Here is a 21,127-nt window from a genome sequence, read left to right on the forward strand (position 1 = left end):
CCTACAATATGATTACAAATGCTTGTTCTTGTCTAGATCTTCTTAGGAACACTGATGTAGACGCTCATGGATACCTCTCGTTCTGATGGAAGGATGGCTCCCTCCTCTCCAAGGTCAAAGCCAAGTCTATCTACAAACTGCTCACTCATGATACCACGATGATCGATCATATTAACTCCCTCTGGTATGTTGACCTTAATACATCTGCTTGGCAGAAAATATTTGAGAAACTATGGAAGTCCCCCATCCCCCCTAAAATTAAATGCTTCAGGTGGCAACTAATGTTGGATAGACTGCCTATTAGGAATAACATTGGTGCCTTTGACCTATGCTCTGTATGTAGGAAGCCTGAGACTATGTGACAAATCTTTTTTTATTGCATTTTTGCCAGAGAGGTCTGGCTGATGTTTGGAATTTCCATTACTGAACATGTTTGTACTCTTGATATTATTGCTAGATTCAATCATGGCCTCAAGAAGGATGCTAACCCGTTTTGGCAAATTCTCTCTTCTTTCATAATTTGGTTTATTTGGAAGCTTAGAAATGAGGAAAAATTCCAAGGTACTGATAGGACTCTTACTAGGTTTTTTAAGAAACTCACACGTTATAAAATTGCTATGCAGGTATGTTTTTTGATGAATGTTGAGAGGGAGAAGCTATTGCATTTCCTCAGGGATGGTCGGGCAACCATGTTCATATATGAGATGAGGGATGGCTTTGAATGGTCTAGAATTGCGGAGAACCAGACTACATTCGATGAGGCTCTAAAGAAACTGATCAAGGAACTCAAGGACAACAGAGGTCCCTACTTTGATAAGCTCAAAATATTTACCCAGGTCCTACAGCGGAAGAAGGTGGTGTGGATGGAAGGGCCACAAGGATGGACAACATGGATGGAAAACTAGGATGAGATTCTGCAATAGGTGTCCAGTAACCTCTAGTTGATGTATATGGTTCACTGTATATACTCTCTCTCATAACTCTTTTTTTTTTGTAGGAGGTTGTCTTTGTTTAGTCGGATAATCCCACTGGTTAATGGCTGAGGCTTTGCCTCCCATCCTCATTTTTGTATAAGCTCTCCTTATTTTGGTCTCTCGATATTTAATATAAAAAAAAAACTTAAAAAAATAAAAGTTTTTTTAAAAAAGGTAAGTGGTGTGGGGAAGGCCCTGCCATGGCCATAACCATGACAGGTGGGGTCTGTCAGCCCACCACTCTCAACCACCCTAAGTACCTTGCAGTACCGACACAAGAATTATTTTTTCATTTTTTATTTAACCAAAAACAACCAAATAAAATCTGCAACCCCCTCCACATATAAAAATAAAACTCAATTTTTAATTTATTTTCAATTTTAATGAAAAACAAAATTATATTTTTTTTGTTAAAAAGAAAAAAATTGTACTTGCTCAATGCATCCATACCAATGATCAAGGGAGGGGGGTTTTTTCTCAACTCAGAGTGATGGAGGCTGATTTGGATGAATGGATAGGCGGTCTTAGGGTTCATGGGCCTTCTGAGTGCAATGGCGATGACGAATTTGGCCAAAAATGCTTCAAAATTGCAGATCGCTTTTGGGACAAGACACCACCCTCCACCTTCAAAGGACTCTATATTTGGCCTCAGATGTCAGATCTGGATGAAACAAAAGGCGATTCTGACTTTCTCGAACCTCCTCAATCCAACAGTGACCTCATATTTGACCCAACAAGCTCCAATAATAACCTACATTAGAAAGCTCCAAAATACAAAACCCCAAATACCATCAAATTTCTCTCAATTGACAAACTAATGGCACTCCAATGGCTCTGATACCATGTGATAATTTTCCAAGATCTAGAGGCAAGGGAAAGCAAAAATAAGAGAAAACAAAATGTGACAAGAATAAACTGTATTCCTATCAATGATGCAAAATGTGATCAACTGGATCATCAAGATTGTTGTTGTTGTTTACAATGTAGGATAAGCTTGCTTATAAAGACAAGGGTAAGAGACCAGAGAGCACACAATGATGACATGTGGCTCAATGAGATGGTAGAGGTTGGTAGGAGAAATGGTAAAATATTCCATATGAGGTGGATCACCCATCGAAGGTGGAATTATCACTCCACAATAAGTGGATATGATAGAGTAATAACAAGATCACACCATAAAAGGTGGAAATTCTCCTACATACATACTCCCAATGTAGCGCATCTCACTAGGTGTCTCAAATGCAAACTACAATGTGGTGCATGTACCTAAGTAAACTTAATTAAAGTGTAATTATATCCAACATGAATAATTAATTACACTAACAGATAGGAATAGTTAGTTTATATGCCATCGGATCAGGATCTACCTAAGAGGTTAAGCACTTTTCCAAGGAGCCAAAGTTTTGATACCAATTTTTAAATATATGGGAAACTAAGAGGGAAGTTGAATCAGTTGACAATAACCTTTTTCTTCAATACTTTCACAGATCTAGAATAACCAATAAAATTAATTGAAATTGATATAACATGAAAGCACATACACAAAATAGATCACACAATGACCACCAAATATGACATAGAAAACCCAAGAAGGGAAAAACCATAAAGAATGTTATTTCTCAATACATAACACTAGTTAAGGTGATTTTTATAAAATGTGGCTCCCTCCCAAAATGCTCACTGCAGGAGGGCTCACTACCTAGAACAAGGCTCACTACCAAAGGAAGAAGAAAAGAAAACTTGAGAATCCACAACTGTGATGCAATATGGAATACCAAAACTTCTTCTAGTGCCTCTCAACAACAACAAATTTTACATATCAAAATCAATTGGATTTTTCTTTTTCAATCTTGCACATCTTCCATATGTCATACATTCAAATCATCTGAGCTTATTTATACTATCTTTGGGAAACATAATCTTCTAGGTCGACCAAGACATAGATTTGAAATAGGCCAGCACTAAACATTCTGGTGGTGGAAGGTAACGGGAAGTAGACCAAACCACAACACACTTCATTGGACAAATGAACACATTAAATCCATCACAAATACTGCACCCAAATCATGACTCGTACACTATACAAATGTTGTTACATATTCTCCAATTCTAGATTGAACTGGACCCAAAATAACACTACCCAACTTAGAAAAAATAAGAATAGAACCAAGATATTCATGAATATGATCGATCAATACATATCCATTAAATAGAGAAATCTGGATCACCATCAACATGAACAAACAAAATATTAACTGTAACACATCTTCTGGAGCACAAATCATTTTGGGAACACATCTTTCGGATCACCAACTTAAGAACCAATCCCAAAACAATATGTTGACATCGATGAAAACCATTAATGATAGCCATCAACATCATGCCTGCAACATAACAATCCCATGTCAAACTCCTAAAATAGCCATTTACAAATTCTTCTTACACTTGTCATATGTCATCTATCTATTTGGGTACCTACAGACTAAGAGAGTGGCCTTCTATCATAAATGCTATCATAGAGATTTGTGATGAATATTATAACCTTCATACATGCACTTACAAGTCCTTGCAAGTGTCCAAGTACCTCAAAATAGGATATTCCAAAGGGGACACCTAGCTATTTTATCATTTTCCTAAAAGACAAATGGTAATACTATCTTTGCCTTTATATGAAATATTTCACCATTGTTCGCTAAACAGTTTCACATCTTATGAGTAAATTACAAATAAAATTAGGGAAATAAATAACTAAAGGATTTACAAGCATGATGGCACCTAAATATTAACACTAATGAGAAAGTGGGAATAGGATTTGATGTATCCCATACTACATTGAGTGTTTTCTCTTTTCCCAACAATGTCAAGTATACCATTGCCTAATCAAGATATGTCAAAAATTATATTTTGCAGTTGGTCCAATTATTACCTACGTATTCTTCATTAGAAACTCTTTTCCTTGTAATTTGTCAAACACCTAATAAAATAAGATGGTCCATTCCTGCATGTTGTTGGCCTCAAGGCTTGCATTCTATTGACAAAAAATCATCTAATTCTTTAGAGTAAACTAGATGTCCATTATTAGCATACCATTGGCCCTGTGATCCACATGCTTGTGGTAGAATCTATCCAAGTCTATAGATTAAAATGGGATATACATCATAAACAAGTAGTTGGGCCCAATACCCACATTCTCCTAATGAAATAAATCTTGCTATATGTATTGTATGACTAATGATCCTTTGGCATAATATTCTCCTTGAATACTATCAATCTCAAGAATGGACAAGCTTATCTCAGAATGGATCATTGGATTTAACCATCAATGATTAACTCAAATGGAGAATGGTAGAATATGTATTAGAGGTATACAAACTCTACCTATGCCCTTGTAGGTCCCTTACTTTATCCTTTACTATAATATTTTGTGCCTATACCTAGCTTAACACTATAATTAGAAGAGAGGGTTCTAATTTAAAATATCTAGTTCACAATTGACTAATTTAGGAACCTATAAATATTTCTATAGATTTGGGGAATAAATTTCACAATACACGAGTTAAATTTGAACCAACACAAGATGATCTCTATTCATCTTTTAAATATAAATGAATATCGATCATAAGGTAGTCAACCCATTCAATTCATTCAACTTAATATTCTAAAGCACAATATGTATTTAATATAAACTATAACTTGTATTATCTCTTTCATAACTATCTAATACCCATTTCAATCACACCTGAAGCCTACTAAAGCGATAAGGTTAAATCAATAAGGAACAAACCCTAACTTGACACCCATCCCCCTACACCTTCCACCTATGGACTTGAGGTCACAGTGGCATCCTTTTCCCAAGGATTGCCTACATTGATGCAGCCATAACCTGTGAAAACCCTCAAAAGAGTCAACCAACTTATGCAGCTGGAGAGATACAAAAAAAGAAGCAAGAAAAAATAACAAATTAACATAAACAAATCATATTAAAGCCTTAGAAATTTTGACAACCATCCAACAATAATCATATTATCATCAAAGAACATCCAGTAATTAACTGGTTACATGTAGGCGTCAAGCCAGATACAATCCAATCAGGACTCTAAGAATCAACCAGATCACAATATGTGAATCTCTATCTTTATTCTAAGTTCTACTTCTTCCCCTACAAATGATTATATATTATCAGATTTATACCCATCAAAACATATCTGGGTTAGCCTCATAAGATTACATTCGCCAATGCAAGAAAATGAAACGTTTAATTAGGTTGGCCCTAAGAATTAGATTTTTTTTTTGAAAAATAAAAACCAAGTGATGTGGTTTAGCAGGAAGGTTGGACAAACACCAAAGAACATCAAACAAGATCCAAGATGGTTCCACATGCCAAGAATCATGTTAGTAATGAAGGAGAACCAACCGGTAAGCTCAAGAACTATCCCAGAACCTAGAAACAGTCAACTGGAAGCGATAATTAACCAGGAAAGAACCCAAATGAACTGAAAAATATGGAATGAAGAACATGAAACCATCTGGAAACCAAAAAAAAGATCTTCCATGAAGAACAAGAAACTACCGATACCAACCGGTAAGGACACAAAAAACTGCACAAAGAACTAAACAAGAACAAAACTGAAAGGAAATATTTTTGGTTGATGCAAGAGTGCACATCGACTGGGGATGCTCCTACATCAAATAAACTAGGTAGAAAAATATGTTCCATTAGAGGCAACTCAGGAACATCTAAAAGGATTAGGAATGAAGATCCGATGCTCACTTTTTATCCAAACATCATTTTTATTTGCTAATCTCCACTTTAGCTCCTTTGATGCCTCAATCCACTTCTCTAACCTTTGACTCCCTTTTTTTCTCTTGCTTTGTTTTAGGTCTGCATATTGCCCCTATTTTTGCAAGTCTGATTTGGTTCTACCACAAGACTTCATCTGGTTTGTCACCATCATCTCTCTATCATTCGGTTGCAGCTATCCATCAGGCTTATTTATGAGATCTTTCTGCAAACTCATGTCACCTTCTGGTATCACCTCTACAACTAGTTCTATCAAATCTTTCTTCAAAGCCTCTGGTATGACCTTTGTAACTGGTTCCTTCAAATCTTCCAGTATAACCTCTACCACCAGTTTCTCAGTACTGCAACCTTTCTCAAGACTCAGGTTCTTCACCTCCTTCACTTTCTCCTACAATGAAGTCAATGTGAACTTCTTCCCATCCTTTTCAATAGTAACTAGGTTTCTTCTATAGTCATAAATAACTCTTGTATCATACTACCTAGGTTTTCCCAACCAAACATGACAAACACTCATAGACATAATATCACATAAAACTTCATCTCTGAAAGGCCTAATATTGAAACTCACCAAACACTGCTCCTTTAGCTCTATATTATGATCATCTTGTAACCAACTTACTTCATAAGGACAAGGATGCTTAAGTTTCTTCAACCCAAGCTTCACAACCATTTTCTCATATACCAAATTATCAATATTTTCACTATCTACAATGACCTTGCAGTACTTGCCACCTAATTTGCATACAGTCCGAAAAAAGACTCTTCCTCTAAGTAGATCTGGTATCCTCCCTTCTAAAAATAAGGGATTCTCCTTTCTCTGGTGCACAATCAAATTTGGTACCATTTGGTTCTTCACTTACCACACAAATTATTGTCATCCCTTTCTTACACTCATAATATCTATGTCCAGTTTCTCCACACTTCAAACATTTGCCAGGAAATTGTCTAACGGTACTATTGCTACCTTTCCTCGGTGTCTTTTGTTTCGGTTATTTACTCCACTTAAGTTTTGAATCATCTTCCTCAACTGATTTCTTCATACTGTCACTCATCTTGAATTTCTCATTTCCCTTATTCAGTTGTCTTCTTCTCAACTTCTCCTCAGCCTTCAAAGCATAATGGTAAACTTCTTCAATTGTAGAAACCTTCAACATACTTATCTCATCCTGAATGTTAAAAGCAAGTCCATTGATGTACCTCACCACCTTTTCTCTATCCATCTCTCTATGTCCAGATCAGATCATCACCTTGTAGAATTCCTCAGTATATTCCTTCACAGTCATGTTTCTCTGTTTCAGGTTTTGCAATTTCTTGAATAGTTCCAATTCATAGTTTCCCAGTATGAACTTGGCCTTCAATCTTGCAACAGTCTATCTCTACTAGGTGATCTTCAATTCACCATTCTCCACTCCATCTTTCTGCAATTCTTTCCACCACAAGACAAGATTCCCTTTCAACTTGGTCTTTTCCAACCAAACTCTTTGCCCATCCTTGACATCCTCAAACTCAAAGTAGTCCTCCAACTCTCTGATCCAATCTATCAAATCCTCTGAGTTCAACATTCTGAAAAATTTGGAAACCTCAACTTTATGAACTTTACTTATTTGCGCCACTTCTCTCAGGAATCTTTCCTCTTTTTCATCTTCCAGTTCTTTAGCTTCCTCAAGCTCTTCAGCGGCTTCATCATATTCATCCTTAGAATAATGGTTTCTCTACAAACCATTCAAGGCATTTTGGATTTCATTCCTTACTTTATTATTAAATTCTTCCTTCATCTTCTCTATGCTCCGAGGGTTTTTCGTCCTCAATGACATCTCTTCTTCTACTCCGGTGAATGGCTTGAACTCGACGGTCTGACTACCGCTTTGAATTGCCTCCCCTCAGTGATCTATTGAACACACTCACAACCTGGCTCCAATCGAAGATCTATCCACCTCAAGGAATGCCTCAATGTTCGCAAATGATTCTTCTACCAACCAAATAATAACCATCTCTGATACCACTTGACATAGTCATAACTGATGAAAACCCTAAAAAGAGGCAACCGACTTATGCAACCAAATAAATACAATGAAAGAAACAAGAAAACATAAAGAATTCACATAAACAGATTATATTAAATCCTTATAACTTCTAGCAATCATCATATTATCAACAAATAACATCTTGTAATTAATTAGTTACATGTAGGTTTCAAGCCAAATACAATCCAACCAAGACTCTAAGAATCAACCGGATCACAATATGTGAATCTCTATCCTTATTCTATGTTTTACTTCTTCTACCCCTACAAATGATTACATATTATCATATTTATACCCACAAAAACATATCTGGGTTGGCCTCATAAGATTACATTCACCAATGCAAGAAAATGAAATGTGTAATTAGGTCGGCCCTAAGAATTAGATAATTTTTTCCAAAAAATAACAACCAAGTTATGTGGTTTAGAAAGTTGGTTGGCCATATTCCAAAGAACATCGGAGAATACCCAAGATGGATCCACATGCCAATAATCATGTCGGTAATGAAGGAGAACCAACTGGTAAGCTCAAGAACTGTCCCGAAACCCAAAAACAGTCAACTAGAAGTGATAACTCATTGAGAAAGAACCCAAATGAATTGAAAATATAGAATCAAGCACATGAAACTATCTAGAAACCAAAAATAAGGTCTGCCATGAAGAACAAGCAACTATCGGTACCAATCGGTAAGGACACAAAAAACTGCATAAAGAACTAAACAAAAACAAAACTGAAAGGAAATATTTTTGGTTGATGCAAGATTTCTCATCGACTGAGAATGCGCCTACATCATACCTACATGCTTCTAAATGGATTAAAGTTACACGTAGTTCTCATTATAAGGTTTTCGTTAAAGGACACCTATGCACAAGTTCCCCATTATTAAAGTTTCATCAATATTTCACTTCGATTAATAACACCAAATAATAGTTACAAAATCATTATTAAGTTTTTAATCTAGCAATGGTACTATAAAAATTACCCTTTTAAGATATCAAGGTTTTGACTCAAAGTACTCCCATTATTATTCATAAAGCAACTCAAACATCCCAAGCTTTATTTTATCAAGCTAGGACCTAACCTTATTACTCAACTTGAAATTACCCTAGTTCACACAAACCCACAAGAAAATACTACCATTCAAACTTCTCACAATATATTTAATATGGAGGTTCTTCTCAAGGTACATATATATTTTATAATCTTATAACATTCTTTACCCCATTATGAAAAATACCATTGGGTGAACTCACAATATTGGTTCCCACTTTTTGGTACATCCTTATTTTTGTTGATATGATACATTTTTTAGAAAATATAATGATTTAAGCTTTAAGAGGTCCCATTTGAAGTAATTAATTGAAGAGAGTTAGATCAAAGTCTCTTAGATAAAAATTTCTTGCATACAACCTCTCTACTTCTAAATCATACTTGCATTGGAGTCTCCTTTGCATCTATCAAATGATGATAAAAAACCAATTTTACATTAACTTTTGGGGGGTCAAATGAATTCATTTAGAAGTTTTGTTTTTTTAAGTATTTAGTCCTTATTACAAGCTTTCCAAATAGTATAATTTTTAATATATTTAATTTTATTAATATTATTTTGTTTTATTTCTTATGAATGTAGGTTTTTCACTGAATATGAACTTCTTTGTTCAAAACAAAATAAAATGAAAAATATCTAAATTATAATTAGTCGGACTTCAAAACAAAATAAAATGAAAAATATTCAACATATCACTATCAAACCAACTGCATGCCCTGGATATTGATGTTACAAACCAAAATTCAACATAATTAAGTTTTTATCATTTATAGAAAAAAATGTATGCATTTCAGGATGCACATCACTCTTAAAAAATATTGTTTGCTGTAAAAAACTATTTTTCGAGGGAGATGGAAAAATAAATAAAAATTTATTCAAAAAATTTTAAAAAATAATATTCAAAATCTACAAACAAGATGTTACAAATCACTAGTTTACATCATCTTCAAATTCCTAAATCTTATAACATTCTTTACCCCATTATGAAAACTACCACTCTAAAGTTATATAATATATATTATTATTGCACTAAATAAGGATGATAAAATGACATTAAAGAACTTAATTCACCTATTGCCACTATAATATATTTTTCTAATTAGTTGATCGAGTAAAAGAAGAAAAAGCACCAATAGATCACTCGCCTTACACCCTCGGTGGAGGATGGAGATCTGGGGAGGCCCTTTAGTGCATGTGTGAGTGACCAATTAAAGAGTGGTGGGATAAGATTCAACAGTAATCACCATCTCGCTTGTACCGTTGCTCACCAGCCAGCCCCCCTAGACATTTATGTGAACGTCTTCAAATGCATTTATTCTTCAATATAATGTTATTCACTTGGTGACCTTAGATGATTAATCTATCATTGGGTCCTAATGCCATGCCATAGAATGAAGTTTTGTGTAACAAGTTGGAGTGGTATCTAAGTCCTTTCAATCAGAACCATAATATCCTAACCTTTCATAATTATAGGCATCTTGATATCTTATCGATATATCACTACCTCTAACATTGATAAGTAGGAGATATTTTTTATAGCAAGTCAAAATGTGATATTTATATCAAGATTAAATTGTGTGGTTTTCGAGCCAAAATCATTGATCTATGTTTCATGAGTAGTGATTCACAAGAACCCATCTCTCATGAGAATGAATTGGTCCACTTAGCACTCACTGCATCTAGGTTATGCTCATAGATGTGAAGCATTGGGTCTTCCCAAGAGGTCACCCATCCTAGTACTACTCCAACTCAAGTGCACTTAACCACAAAGTTTCTTTCAAAGTTAAACCCACTTAAGTTGAAACCTCATAAGAAAAACCTTCAACAAGTGTTGTGCCCCATGAATCTCTAATATTTCCAATATCACGTGATCAAAATTTCATAGGTCATAAAACATAGGTTTATCATTTCCTTCACCAATATTCCTACACAAACATGTACCATTATCTAACACAAATAATTCTCTTTCTTAGTTCCCATGGTAGTTCATTTATCAAGGTTGTGGTACTTAAGAGGTCAATAAACTTGATGTAATATGCTCCTAATTTGGTTGAACTTCAGTATTGTTTAGTAATATCACTCATCATTATAATATATGATATCAGCCATATAAAATAACACAAGTCCTTTTGAACCTTGAAAGACATCTATCAATGTTTACAAACTCGCATTAAGCATGATCAATATTCGAGTCCCATAGTCTCAATATAATTGACAAAATTAGGCTCCTCATATATTCATATAGAGATATCCATTTCATAATATTCAAGGAGTTATGATACTCCTATGTCCTAGTTTCAATTTTCTTATTATGTAACCTATCATTCTTATAATAGCCTAATTCTCAAACTAGATAATTTTTGCACTTGACAAATAACTATAGGATTCTTGTAATTAAAAACACCAACATGGTAGGATATCCATTATCTCCTAATATTCTCTTTGATATAATTACCAAATAGGGAGAACTAATGTCTAAAACTCAAACACTAATCCTATACTTGGATGTATAAATAAAACTTCATATTATACAACATTTTCATAATCTTTAAAAATGTTGTCTTTTTTGGGATTGAGGTGTCTCAACCTTTGCAACTCCTAACATTTATTTTATTATATTTATTTTTTATTTTTATTTCTTAATTTCCTACAAATGTCTAGTCATCTAGTGGATTAGACGCTAGGTGGCATCCTACTTGGTGGTGACTGTATGGCACATATGTTGGACATGTGGATGTAGGCATCCCACTTTGATGATCTTGACAAGTATCATTGTATGACAAATTATATGACAAAATGGACGAGTGGAAAGATGTACCTTATGCATGGAGAAGGTTTGTTATCAAGTTGGGTCATGGCAAGTTGTAAGAGAATAAGATAGTTGATGTAGGAGCATCCCCGGTTCTTGGAAATCTTGCATCAACCAAAAATATTTCCTTTCTGTTTTGCTTTCTGTTTTGCAATTTCAGCATTTCATTCTACATTTTTTGGCATTGGCTCACTGGATCTCAAGGAGTTTTATTTTTTTCTTGAGGACTTGATCATCTACCTTATTCCCTAACTACAGAGCATTTGGATCATTTTCAGGCAAGTTATCACTATTGGTTTCAGAAACAGTTTTCTGGTACCAGTTTCTTGGACCTATTTGCATTTTTAATTTACCGAAATCCACTGGATCCCTTCTGTAGCTTGCGAGGCCTTGAGCATTGATTTTGATGTTCCTTGGCATGTGGTAGTCCTTCCCTTTCATTTACACTTCATCCTTTGGATTTTTTGGAGGTATTTCTTTGGCGGAGGCCGACCTTGTTGTTTTTACATCTTAGGTCTTATTCTTCGGCTTTTGATCCTTTTTTGGGCTGACCGGATCCCCTTGGATCATATAAATCATTTTAATTGAGCATTAGTTATTAGAATGTAGATTAGTTAAGATATAGAACATAGAAGATAAATCTTAAGATTTGAGGTCTTAGTTGTGACCTGTTCTATAATTAAGAAAGTTTTAGTAGGCGAGTGAGCTAGTTTCTATAACCCGGTTATTAGCACTTGATTGTAAACAGTTTTCATGATATAATTATTTTTAGTTCTGCATTACCTCCATTATATCCTTGTGTTTCTGTTGTGTTTACTCTTGCTAATCGGTCTAGATTGATCTCTTGGAGGTCCATCCTAACTAGTGACTACACTAAGTGGTATCAAAGTGAGCTTTTGTTCTGAAGATTATGTTTTCCTAAGAATCTTGTTGTAGGGTGGCAGACTATGGATCTGACCTGCAGTTGCAAAGGATTAGCATGAAGATGGTGCGAAGAGGAAATAGGAATGGTTGAGTGCATGGGAATGCAGACCTTGCTGTGATAGAAATGTTGCGAGGAATTGTAGTTTGGTTGGAAGCCATTGACACATCCCAAAGAAGAGGCTGACATATTGAAGATGTGAGTGAAGATGAAGGAGAAGAAGCCCTAACAGAAAAAGTAAACCTACTAGGGATTGATCTTGATGAAGAAAAGTTTTTGAGGGTTTTGAGTAGGGTTAATACTAAACTTCATTACACCCCACCATAATATGATGGAAAGTTCGATTCAGATGAATTGATGGATTGAATCTCAGAGATGGTGAAATGTTTTGATTTTTAGAACAACGTAGAAGAAAGAAAGGTGAGATATGCATATACCCGGTTGAAAGGTCATGCATCTCTTTGGTGGGAGAATTTGCAAGTTGATAGACATAGAATAGGTAAAGAGAAGATCAACACATCGGATCTAATGGTCACTAAGTAGAAGTCAAAATTTATGCCAGCTGACTACCAAGTGAATCTATTCTAGAAGGTGCAGAATTTGAGGCAGAAGGAATCTAGTGTGAAGGAGTACATCGAAGCATTTTACAAGTTTAATATAAGATCTAGACATGTTCATGATGAAGTTGAACAAGTTGCAATATATTTGAATGGATTGCGGATTTCTATACAAGATGAACTCAGTTTGATCAAATTATAGAGTGTTGAAGAAGCTTACTAGTGTGCCCTGAAAGTAGAAGAGAAGTTGAAAAAATGACATGAGTAGAGGCAGAGAGGAAAGATGATAGAAATCTCTACCTGATAGCTACCAAAATGATAATTTTGGAAAATATGATAGAAGACAAGACAAGAGAATGTTTTAGAGGAACTTTCTATAAGTGTGGAGGAGAAGGACATCATTGTTTCGAATGTAAGAACACATACAATACCAGAAGAAAAAAAAATGGTGGAAGAAAGCCCTAATGGATCAGCTAATAAACCAAAGGATGGAGAACTATTGATGATGAGGAGAGATTTGTGTCATACCAGAGGAGATGAAGAGCCCTTGTAGAGGAAGAATTTTTTCAAGACTAGATGTAAGGTATTCAGTAAGTGTTGTAAAATTGTTATTCATAATGGTAGTTCTGATAATCTTGTTTTAGAAGAGATGGTGAATAATTTGAATTTGGAAAGATTGAAACACCTTAAGCCTTATCAGATAGCATGGATTCAGGATGATCATAAGTTATTAGTAAGTGAGCAATGCTTGGTATAATTGAAAAAATTGGGAATTATCATGATAATGTCTTGTGTGATATTATGCCTATGAATATTTATCACCTTTTATTGGGTAGAGCTTAGTAGTTTGATAGATAGACAATAAATGATGGGAGGAAGAATACATATATTATTGTGGCCAATGGGATGAAGAAAATGTTGTACCCTTGGAGGAAACTTTGAAGAGTGAAGTCTATACGAATACTAGAATCTGTTTGGTAGATGGAAGGAAATTTGTTGATGGAATGAGACATGATAATATGTGTTTTTCCTTAGCTCCTAATAAGAATGAGAACTTAGAGAATGAAGAAGAACAACCAGAAGAGATAAAAGAGATGTTGACAGAGTATGAAGACATCATTTCAGATAATGTTCCTAATGGATTGCCACCTATGAAAAGTATCAGTCATTGCATGAACCTGATTCTCAGAGCTAGTTTGCCTAACAAAGCTACACACATGATGACACCAACAAAGAAATGAAGAGTTGAATAGACATGTCTAAGATTTTTTGAAGAAAGGTTTGATTAGAGAAATTCTAAGTCCTTATGTAGTACCAGTTATATTAGCACCTAAGAATATTGGAGAATGGAGGATGTGTACCATTTCTAGAGAAATAAAGAAGATCATAGTGAAATACTAGTTTCCATTTCCTAGGATGGATGACATAATGGGATATTTGAGTGGAGCCAAATACTTTACAATGATAGAATTGAAGAGTGGATATCATCAGATCAAGATTAGAGAAGGAAATGAGTGGAAGATAGTATTTAAGAAAAATGAAGGACTGTATGAGTGCTTGGTGATGCCTTTTGGATTGACTAATGCACCAAGTACTTTCATGAGGCTAATGAATGAGGTATTGAAGAAATTATTGGGTAAGTTTGTTATTGTATATTTGGATGATATTCTGATTTTTAGTAAGACAAAAGATAAACATTTGTTGCATTTAAGACAAGTTTGCAGAGGTTGCGAGAAGAAAAGTTGCTGATAAATATTCTGAAGTGTACTTTCATGAAGGAAGAGTTAGTCTATTTGGGATTTGTAATATTTGAGGATGGTTTGAAGATGGATCCTAAGAAAGTAAAAGCAATTGTTGAATGGCCTACACCGAAAAGCATTGGAGAGGTAAGATCATTTCATGGATTGGCTAGTTTCTACTGGAAGTTCATCAGAAATTTCGGTTCAGTTTGTAACCCTATGATTGAGACAATGAGGGGAGAAGGAAGGAATTCAAGTGGACCACTAGAGAAAACAAAAGTTTTGAATTAGTGAAGCAGAAAGTGACTGAGAAGCTTGTGTTAGCTTTACCAAATTTCAACAAAGTATTTCAAGTGGATTGTGATGCAAGTGTAATAGCAATAGGAGTAGTCTTGAGTCAGGAAGGGAGAGAAATAGCTTATTTCAGTGAGAAATTTATAGATACCCAGAGGAGATATTTAGTGTATGATCAAGAATTTTATGCCATAGTTCAACCCTTGAAGAAGTGGAGACATTACCTGTTGCCTAAGGAGTTTGTGTTGTATATGGCTCATCAAGATTTGCAATATTTGAACAGTCAAAGTAAGTTGAAACATAGACATATGAGATGGGTAGATTTTTTGCAAAGTTACACCTTTATGTTGAAACATAGAAGTGGGAAATCTAACAAAGTTATTGATGCCTTGAATAGAAGGGGGAATTTGCTGAGAGAGATGAGAGTGATAGTATTAGGATTTGAGGAGTTGAAGACCTTGTATGATGATGACCCAGATTTTGTAGAACCTTGGAGAGCATGTAGAGAACCGGTTACAATAGATACAAGTAAGTGGTTGGATTACTTGATTCAGGATGGGATGTTATTCAAAGGAGTTCAATTGGGCATACCTAAGAGTTCTATGGGGGACAATCTGATAAAGGAGAAACATAGTGGAGGATTAACCAGACACTTTGGTGTTGATAAAATAGTAGTAGTGGTAACTGAGCATTACTTTTGGCCCTAGATTCATAAGGATGTTAGAAAATATGTGCAAAGTTGTAGAGTTTTTCAAATAGCAAAGGGTAGTACTCAGAATGTGAGATTATATAAACCTTTGACAGTAGCAGAGAGACCTTGGGAAGATATAAGCATGGATTTCATACTTGGTTTGCCTAAAACATAGACATGGAACAATTATATATTTGTAGTAGTGGATATATTTTCGAAGAGGGATCATTCCATACCTTGTAAGAAGTCATCAGATACAGTGCATATAGCTCACCTATTTTTCAAGGAAGTGTTGAGATTGCATGGCTTACCTAAGAGCATAATTTCAGACAGAGTTACTAAGTTTGTTGGTTATGTTTGGAGAGCGCTTTGGAAGAAGATGGAGACAGATTTGAAGTCCAGTTCTACTTTTCACCCATAGATTGATGGACAAAAAAAAGTAGTTAACTAGAGCTTGGGAAATTTGTTAAGATGCTTAATTGGAGACAAAACCGGAAGTTGGGATTTGATGCTTGCACAGGCAGAGTTTTCCTACAATAATTTAGTAAACAGGTGTACCAGAAGGAAACCTTTTGAGATTGTTATCAAAGTATACCCTAGAGGTATATCAAAATTAAGATATATTAGTAGTGATGATTAGAGAAGTGCAAAAGCAAAAGAATTGATAGATCACATAAAGGAATTACATATTCAAGTTAAGAAGTATTTAGAGGACATGAACAACAAGTATAAGGAGAAAGAAGACGAGAAGAGGAAACATAAGAAATTTGAAGTTGGTAATGAATTGATAGTGTATCTGAGAAAACAAAGATTCACGGTTGGAACTTATAACAAGTTAGAGATGAGGAAGTTTGGACCTTGCAAGATTTTGGGAAAGTTCAGTTCCAAAAATGCATATAGAATGGAGTTACCAGATAGTTTGAGTATTTCACCCATATTTAACATTGCAGATCTACATTAGTATCATGAACCAGAATTCAGTGAGGATAGCATTGTAATCTTGGAGAAATAGTTGTCCCGAAAGGATCCAAATTAGATTGAAGAAATTTTGGACAGTAGGATTGGGCGTAGTACCCGGAGCAGTCACTACAAGGAGTATCTAGTAAAGTGGAAAGGAAGACCAGTTGAATATTCATGTTGGGTTTCCCAGGCAGAGGTAGACCACCTTGTTTTTCCTCTAACCCTAGCAAAGTGAGAGACACTTTTTTTCAACAACCCCAGATGTTTGATGCAGGAGCATCCCCAGTTCTTGGCAATCTTGCATCAACCAAAAATATTTCCTTTCTATTTTGTAGTTTCAACATTTCATTCTACATTTTCTGGTATTGGCTCACCGAATCTCGAGGAGTTGGATTTTTGTGTGAGGACTTGATCATCTACCTTATTCCAAAACCGCGAAACATTTGGATCATTTTTGGGCATGTTATCGCCACCAGTTTCTGAAACAGTTTTTTGGTACTAATTGCTTAGACCTATTTGCATTTGTAATCTATCGGATCCCTTCTGTAGCTTGTGGATCCCTGAGTGTTGATTCTGATTTTTCTTGGCATATGGACAACCTTCCCTTTGATCTAAACTTCATCCTTTTGATTTTCCAAAGGAATTTCTTTGGCAGAGACCGACCTTATTGTTTTTACATGTTGGGTCTTGTTCTTCAGCTTTTGATCCTTTTCTGGGCCATCCGGATCCCCTTGGATCATATAAATCATTGTAATTAAGCATTATAATATAGATAAGTTAAGTTATAAAACTTAGAAGATAGATATTAAGATTTGAGGTCCCGGTAGTGAGTCGGTTTCTATATCTCCATTGTTATTGATTGGTTGTAAACAATTTTCAAGATATAATTGATTTGGTTCTTCATTTCCTCCATCATATCCTTGTGTTCCCATTGTGTTTACTCTTGTTTACCTATCCTGACTATTCTCTTTGAGGTCCCTCCTAATAGGTGACTGCACCACTAATTATATTCATTTGTGATAGATTCTCTTACAATCGTATGTGTTTTAAGTTATGACAATAGTAAGATGTGTAAGAGCATTTGTCATACCTCCAAGTAGTAAATTTTGGGTGCCCCATGTAGGAGTTTGAATAGGGAGTCATTTTGAGGTGCACATGTGTGTCATTTGCATACTTTTTGGAGGCCAAAAAAATAGGCCAAACGTTTTGTATGACCCCATCTTCTTGCTTCATCTACAAGATTCCTTTGTTGTTATATTTTTTATATAAAAAGGTATCCTTGGAGAGTCATGTTGTGTATTGCAAGTGAAGTGTTATGCTACTGAAATTAATCGAGATTGTCAGTTGTTAATTGTAGAATTTTGTTGAAGAAGCTAAGTGTTGATATTATATTTTAAGAATTTTTAAACTGGAATACAAAGTACTATTATTTTGGAGTGTGGGGATTTACACCTAGAAGGGTTTTCCCTATGATATATCTTGTTTTCATTGTGTTTATCTTTATGCATATTTATTATCTAGTAGAAGGTTTATAAAGAAAATTTACACTATATCCCCCACTAGATTAGTGTTAGGAAGCATTTTCTGCACCTTAGCTTCCTTTCAATTGGTATCAGAGCCTAGCCAATTTTGGCCTTGTTAATGGGTACCAGTTTATTTTATATTGATCTCAGTTTGAGTGGGAGCTTTTGCAAAGTATTTTCAAAATCTTGTTGCTAGAATAAGATGGCAAGAACATCTGCAAAAGTTGTTATGGAGAAGTTTAATGGCCCAATAACTTCAAACTTTGAAAGTTGAGAATGAAGGGTATTCTTGTGGATTGAGATCTATGAGTTGCAATATCTAGAAAAAAGACTTAGACCACAATACAAGAAATTCAGGATACATTGGATTGAAAAGATAAGGGCCTGATAAAGATTTATTTAGCATAATCTTTTATGTTGAATGTCCATGAAGAGATTACTACAAAAGATCTTTAAAAGAGTCTTGGAGATGTTTATCAGGATATCTCCTTGGTAAACAAGTTTTTTCTGAGAAAAATGTATTCTATGAAGATGGAAGATGATGAATCGATTATTGATCATCCCAATACATTCAATATGATTGTTGCTTAGTTGGCTTCTATTGGTGACAAGATTGAGGAGGAGGATTGTTGCGTGCTTTTGTTGTATTTTTTTCCTGACTCATGGGACCACCTTGTTATGGATATTCATAGTACAACCACCAAGTTTAAGATGGATGAGGTGGTAGCATCGTTACTTTCTAAAGCGATGTAGAGGTAGACATCTAAGATAGCTAAGGGGGATCTTCTAGTTTATGGCATATCAAAAGAGAAAGGCAAGAAAAATGAGAAGAAAGACAAAAGAGGCATATCTAAATCCTATAGGAGATCTAAGTCTCTTGGAAAGTCTCAGGAAAAGTGTTGTAACTATAGAAAAAAATGTCATTTTTCTAAATATTGTAAGGAGGAGATAAAGAAGAAGAAGAGACCCTTTGATTTATCTTCAGACAAATCCTCTCAAGAGGTTGGTGAAGCATTTTTCAATGCCTTGGAAATGCATGTATTAGAAGATGTATGGTTTATAGATTCATGTGCATCTTTTCAGATAACCTCACATCAGGGTTGGGTTTCAAAGTGTGAAGAATATAATCGTGGGAAGGTGTATCTTAGTGATTACTCACATTTAAAGGTTGTTGATTGTGGAAGAGTCAACATTAGATTCCATAATGGTAGAGTGAAAGGGATCAACGGTGTAATGCACATCCAAGGTTTGGTACAAAATCTACTCACTGTAAGTAATTTGAGTGATGTGGGTGTGCAAGTTGTTTTCTCACAATGTGGATGTTGTTGGCATTACACACTCAAATGACAATAGTTGATGTTGTCATTGATGGAAACCAACTGGTAACATGGTTCACAAGTTACACCGGCAACATACATCATCTATCAGCACCGACAAACACTACAAGTTTCTTCACATCGACATCCAGTCTACATCAACAACAGATTATACTGGCACTCTAAGACGACTTGAAATAGTATTATTTTATATTATAATTATATTTGTATAGCTGACATGATGTATTGTAAAGACTCATATATGTATGAGATCTTATAGGTCATTTTGAAATGTAATTAGGTAATGTAAGGAAGCGATATATGAGATGTGATAGGTTATGATTGCGAATGAATTGTATATGCATTTTGATGTAATTATCCTATGAGAGAATAAGAGTAGAGCAGAGAGAAGAAAGGTTTATGGCAGAGGTATGTGATAGAGCTTAAATCGATACTAAATCCAGCATTGTAGATGCTATTTTGAGATATACATTGTTATTGGATTTAATCATCCAATTGTAGTCATTGTGACTCCATTTTGTGTTGAGCAGTGAGCTCTAGGTTGTTAGCCTTCCTGCATTTGTAGGCCCCTATTGTACAAGTAATATTTATTCATATTGGCCAATGAGTAAATATTGTGGGTCACAAATCCCACCGAGGTTTTTCCCCTACCAGGTTTCCTCGCCAAAAATATCTATGTTATGGTCAGCATTGATGCTTATACTTTTGTTTCTCTTTATTGCATTATTATTTGTTTATCGGTATATTAATTTGGGTTATAAATTTGCAAACAAGTTAAAATATTTCATCTACTGGTTAGACACCGATTCACCCCCCCCCCCCCCCCTCTCAGTGTCTTTGCGACTGATCAAGTATCTAAAAATTGGTATCAAAGCCTAGTCCTCTATTTACAAAAGCCTAATAGCTTGAGGAATTTTCTAAAATCGGTATCAATGGAAAGTTTGGGACAATAGTTGGAAGGATCTCTTGAAAATTTTGATGCAGAAAAATTGAAGAATATCAAACTAGAAGATGAACTCCAAACTATTTAGGAATTCATCAAAGCACTTCAAGGTAACCTGGTTATAGCAAGTAATAAGAGAAAAGAATTACATGTGCAATTGCAAAATAAAGATGATGTAGAGAAATTGAGGCAAGAGAACAGTAACATGAAGAATGAGATGTAAGATTTAACCATGAGATTATGCAAGGATATTGAAGATAGAAAGAGGAATGAAGAATATTTGGCCAAAATACTCAATGAAAGATCAGATTAATATCTAAGGCTTAGTTATGAAAATGATATGCTTAAAACATATTTGATTCATATGCAACATGACAAAGAGGAACTTATGAGACAAGTTAGCACTTTGGAAAGTGAGTTGGTCACTACAAATGAATACAAAGACAAATTCAGGAATAGTTTAGAGAAGCTTGATGATATGTTGAAAAGTTAGAAACCTGATGGA

At 34.9% G+C, this 21,127-nt stretch overlaps 1 protein-coding gene across 1 annotated transcript in view; it reads left to right on the plus strand.

Annotated features, from left to right (window-relative positions):
• Nucleotides 1-1,464: 1,464 nt before the first annotated feature.
• LOC131056833 (putative expansin-A17) overlaps nt 1,465-21,127 on the plus strand; it is a 36,129-nt gene continuing 16,466 nt past the window's right edge. The window contains exon 1 of the mRNA XM_059218815.1: nt 1,465-1,651. Within this exon, the coding sequence (XP_059074798.1) occupies nt 1,465-1,651 (187 nt within the window). The remainder of the gene's footprint in view (nt 1,652-21,127) is intronic.

This window comes from Cryptomeria japonica, chromosome 4 (genome assembly GCF_030272615.1).
Source record: "Cryptomeria japonica chromosome 4, Sugi_1.0, whole genome shotgun sequence".
In the NCBI taxonomy this organism is placed as follows: domain Eukaryota; kingdom Viridiplantae; phylum Streptophyta; class Pinopsida; order Cupressales; family Cupressaceae; genus Cryptomeria; species Cryptomeria japonica.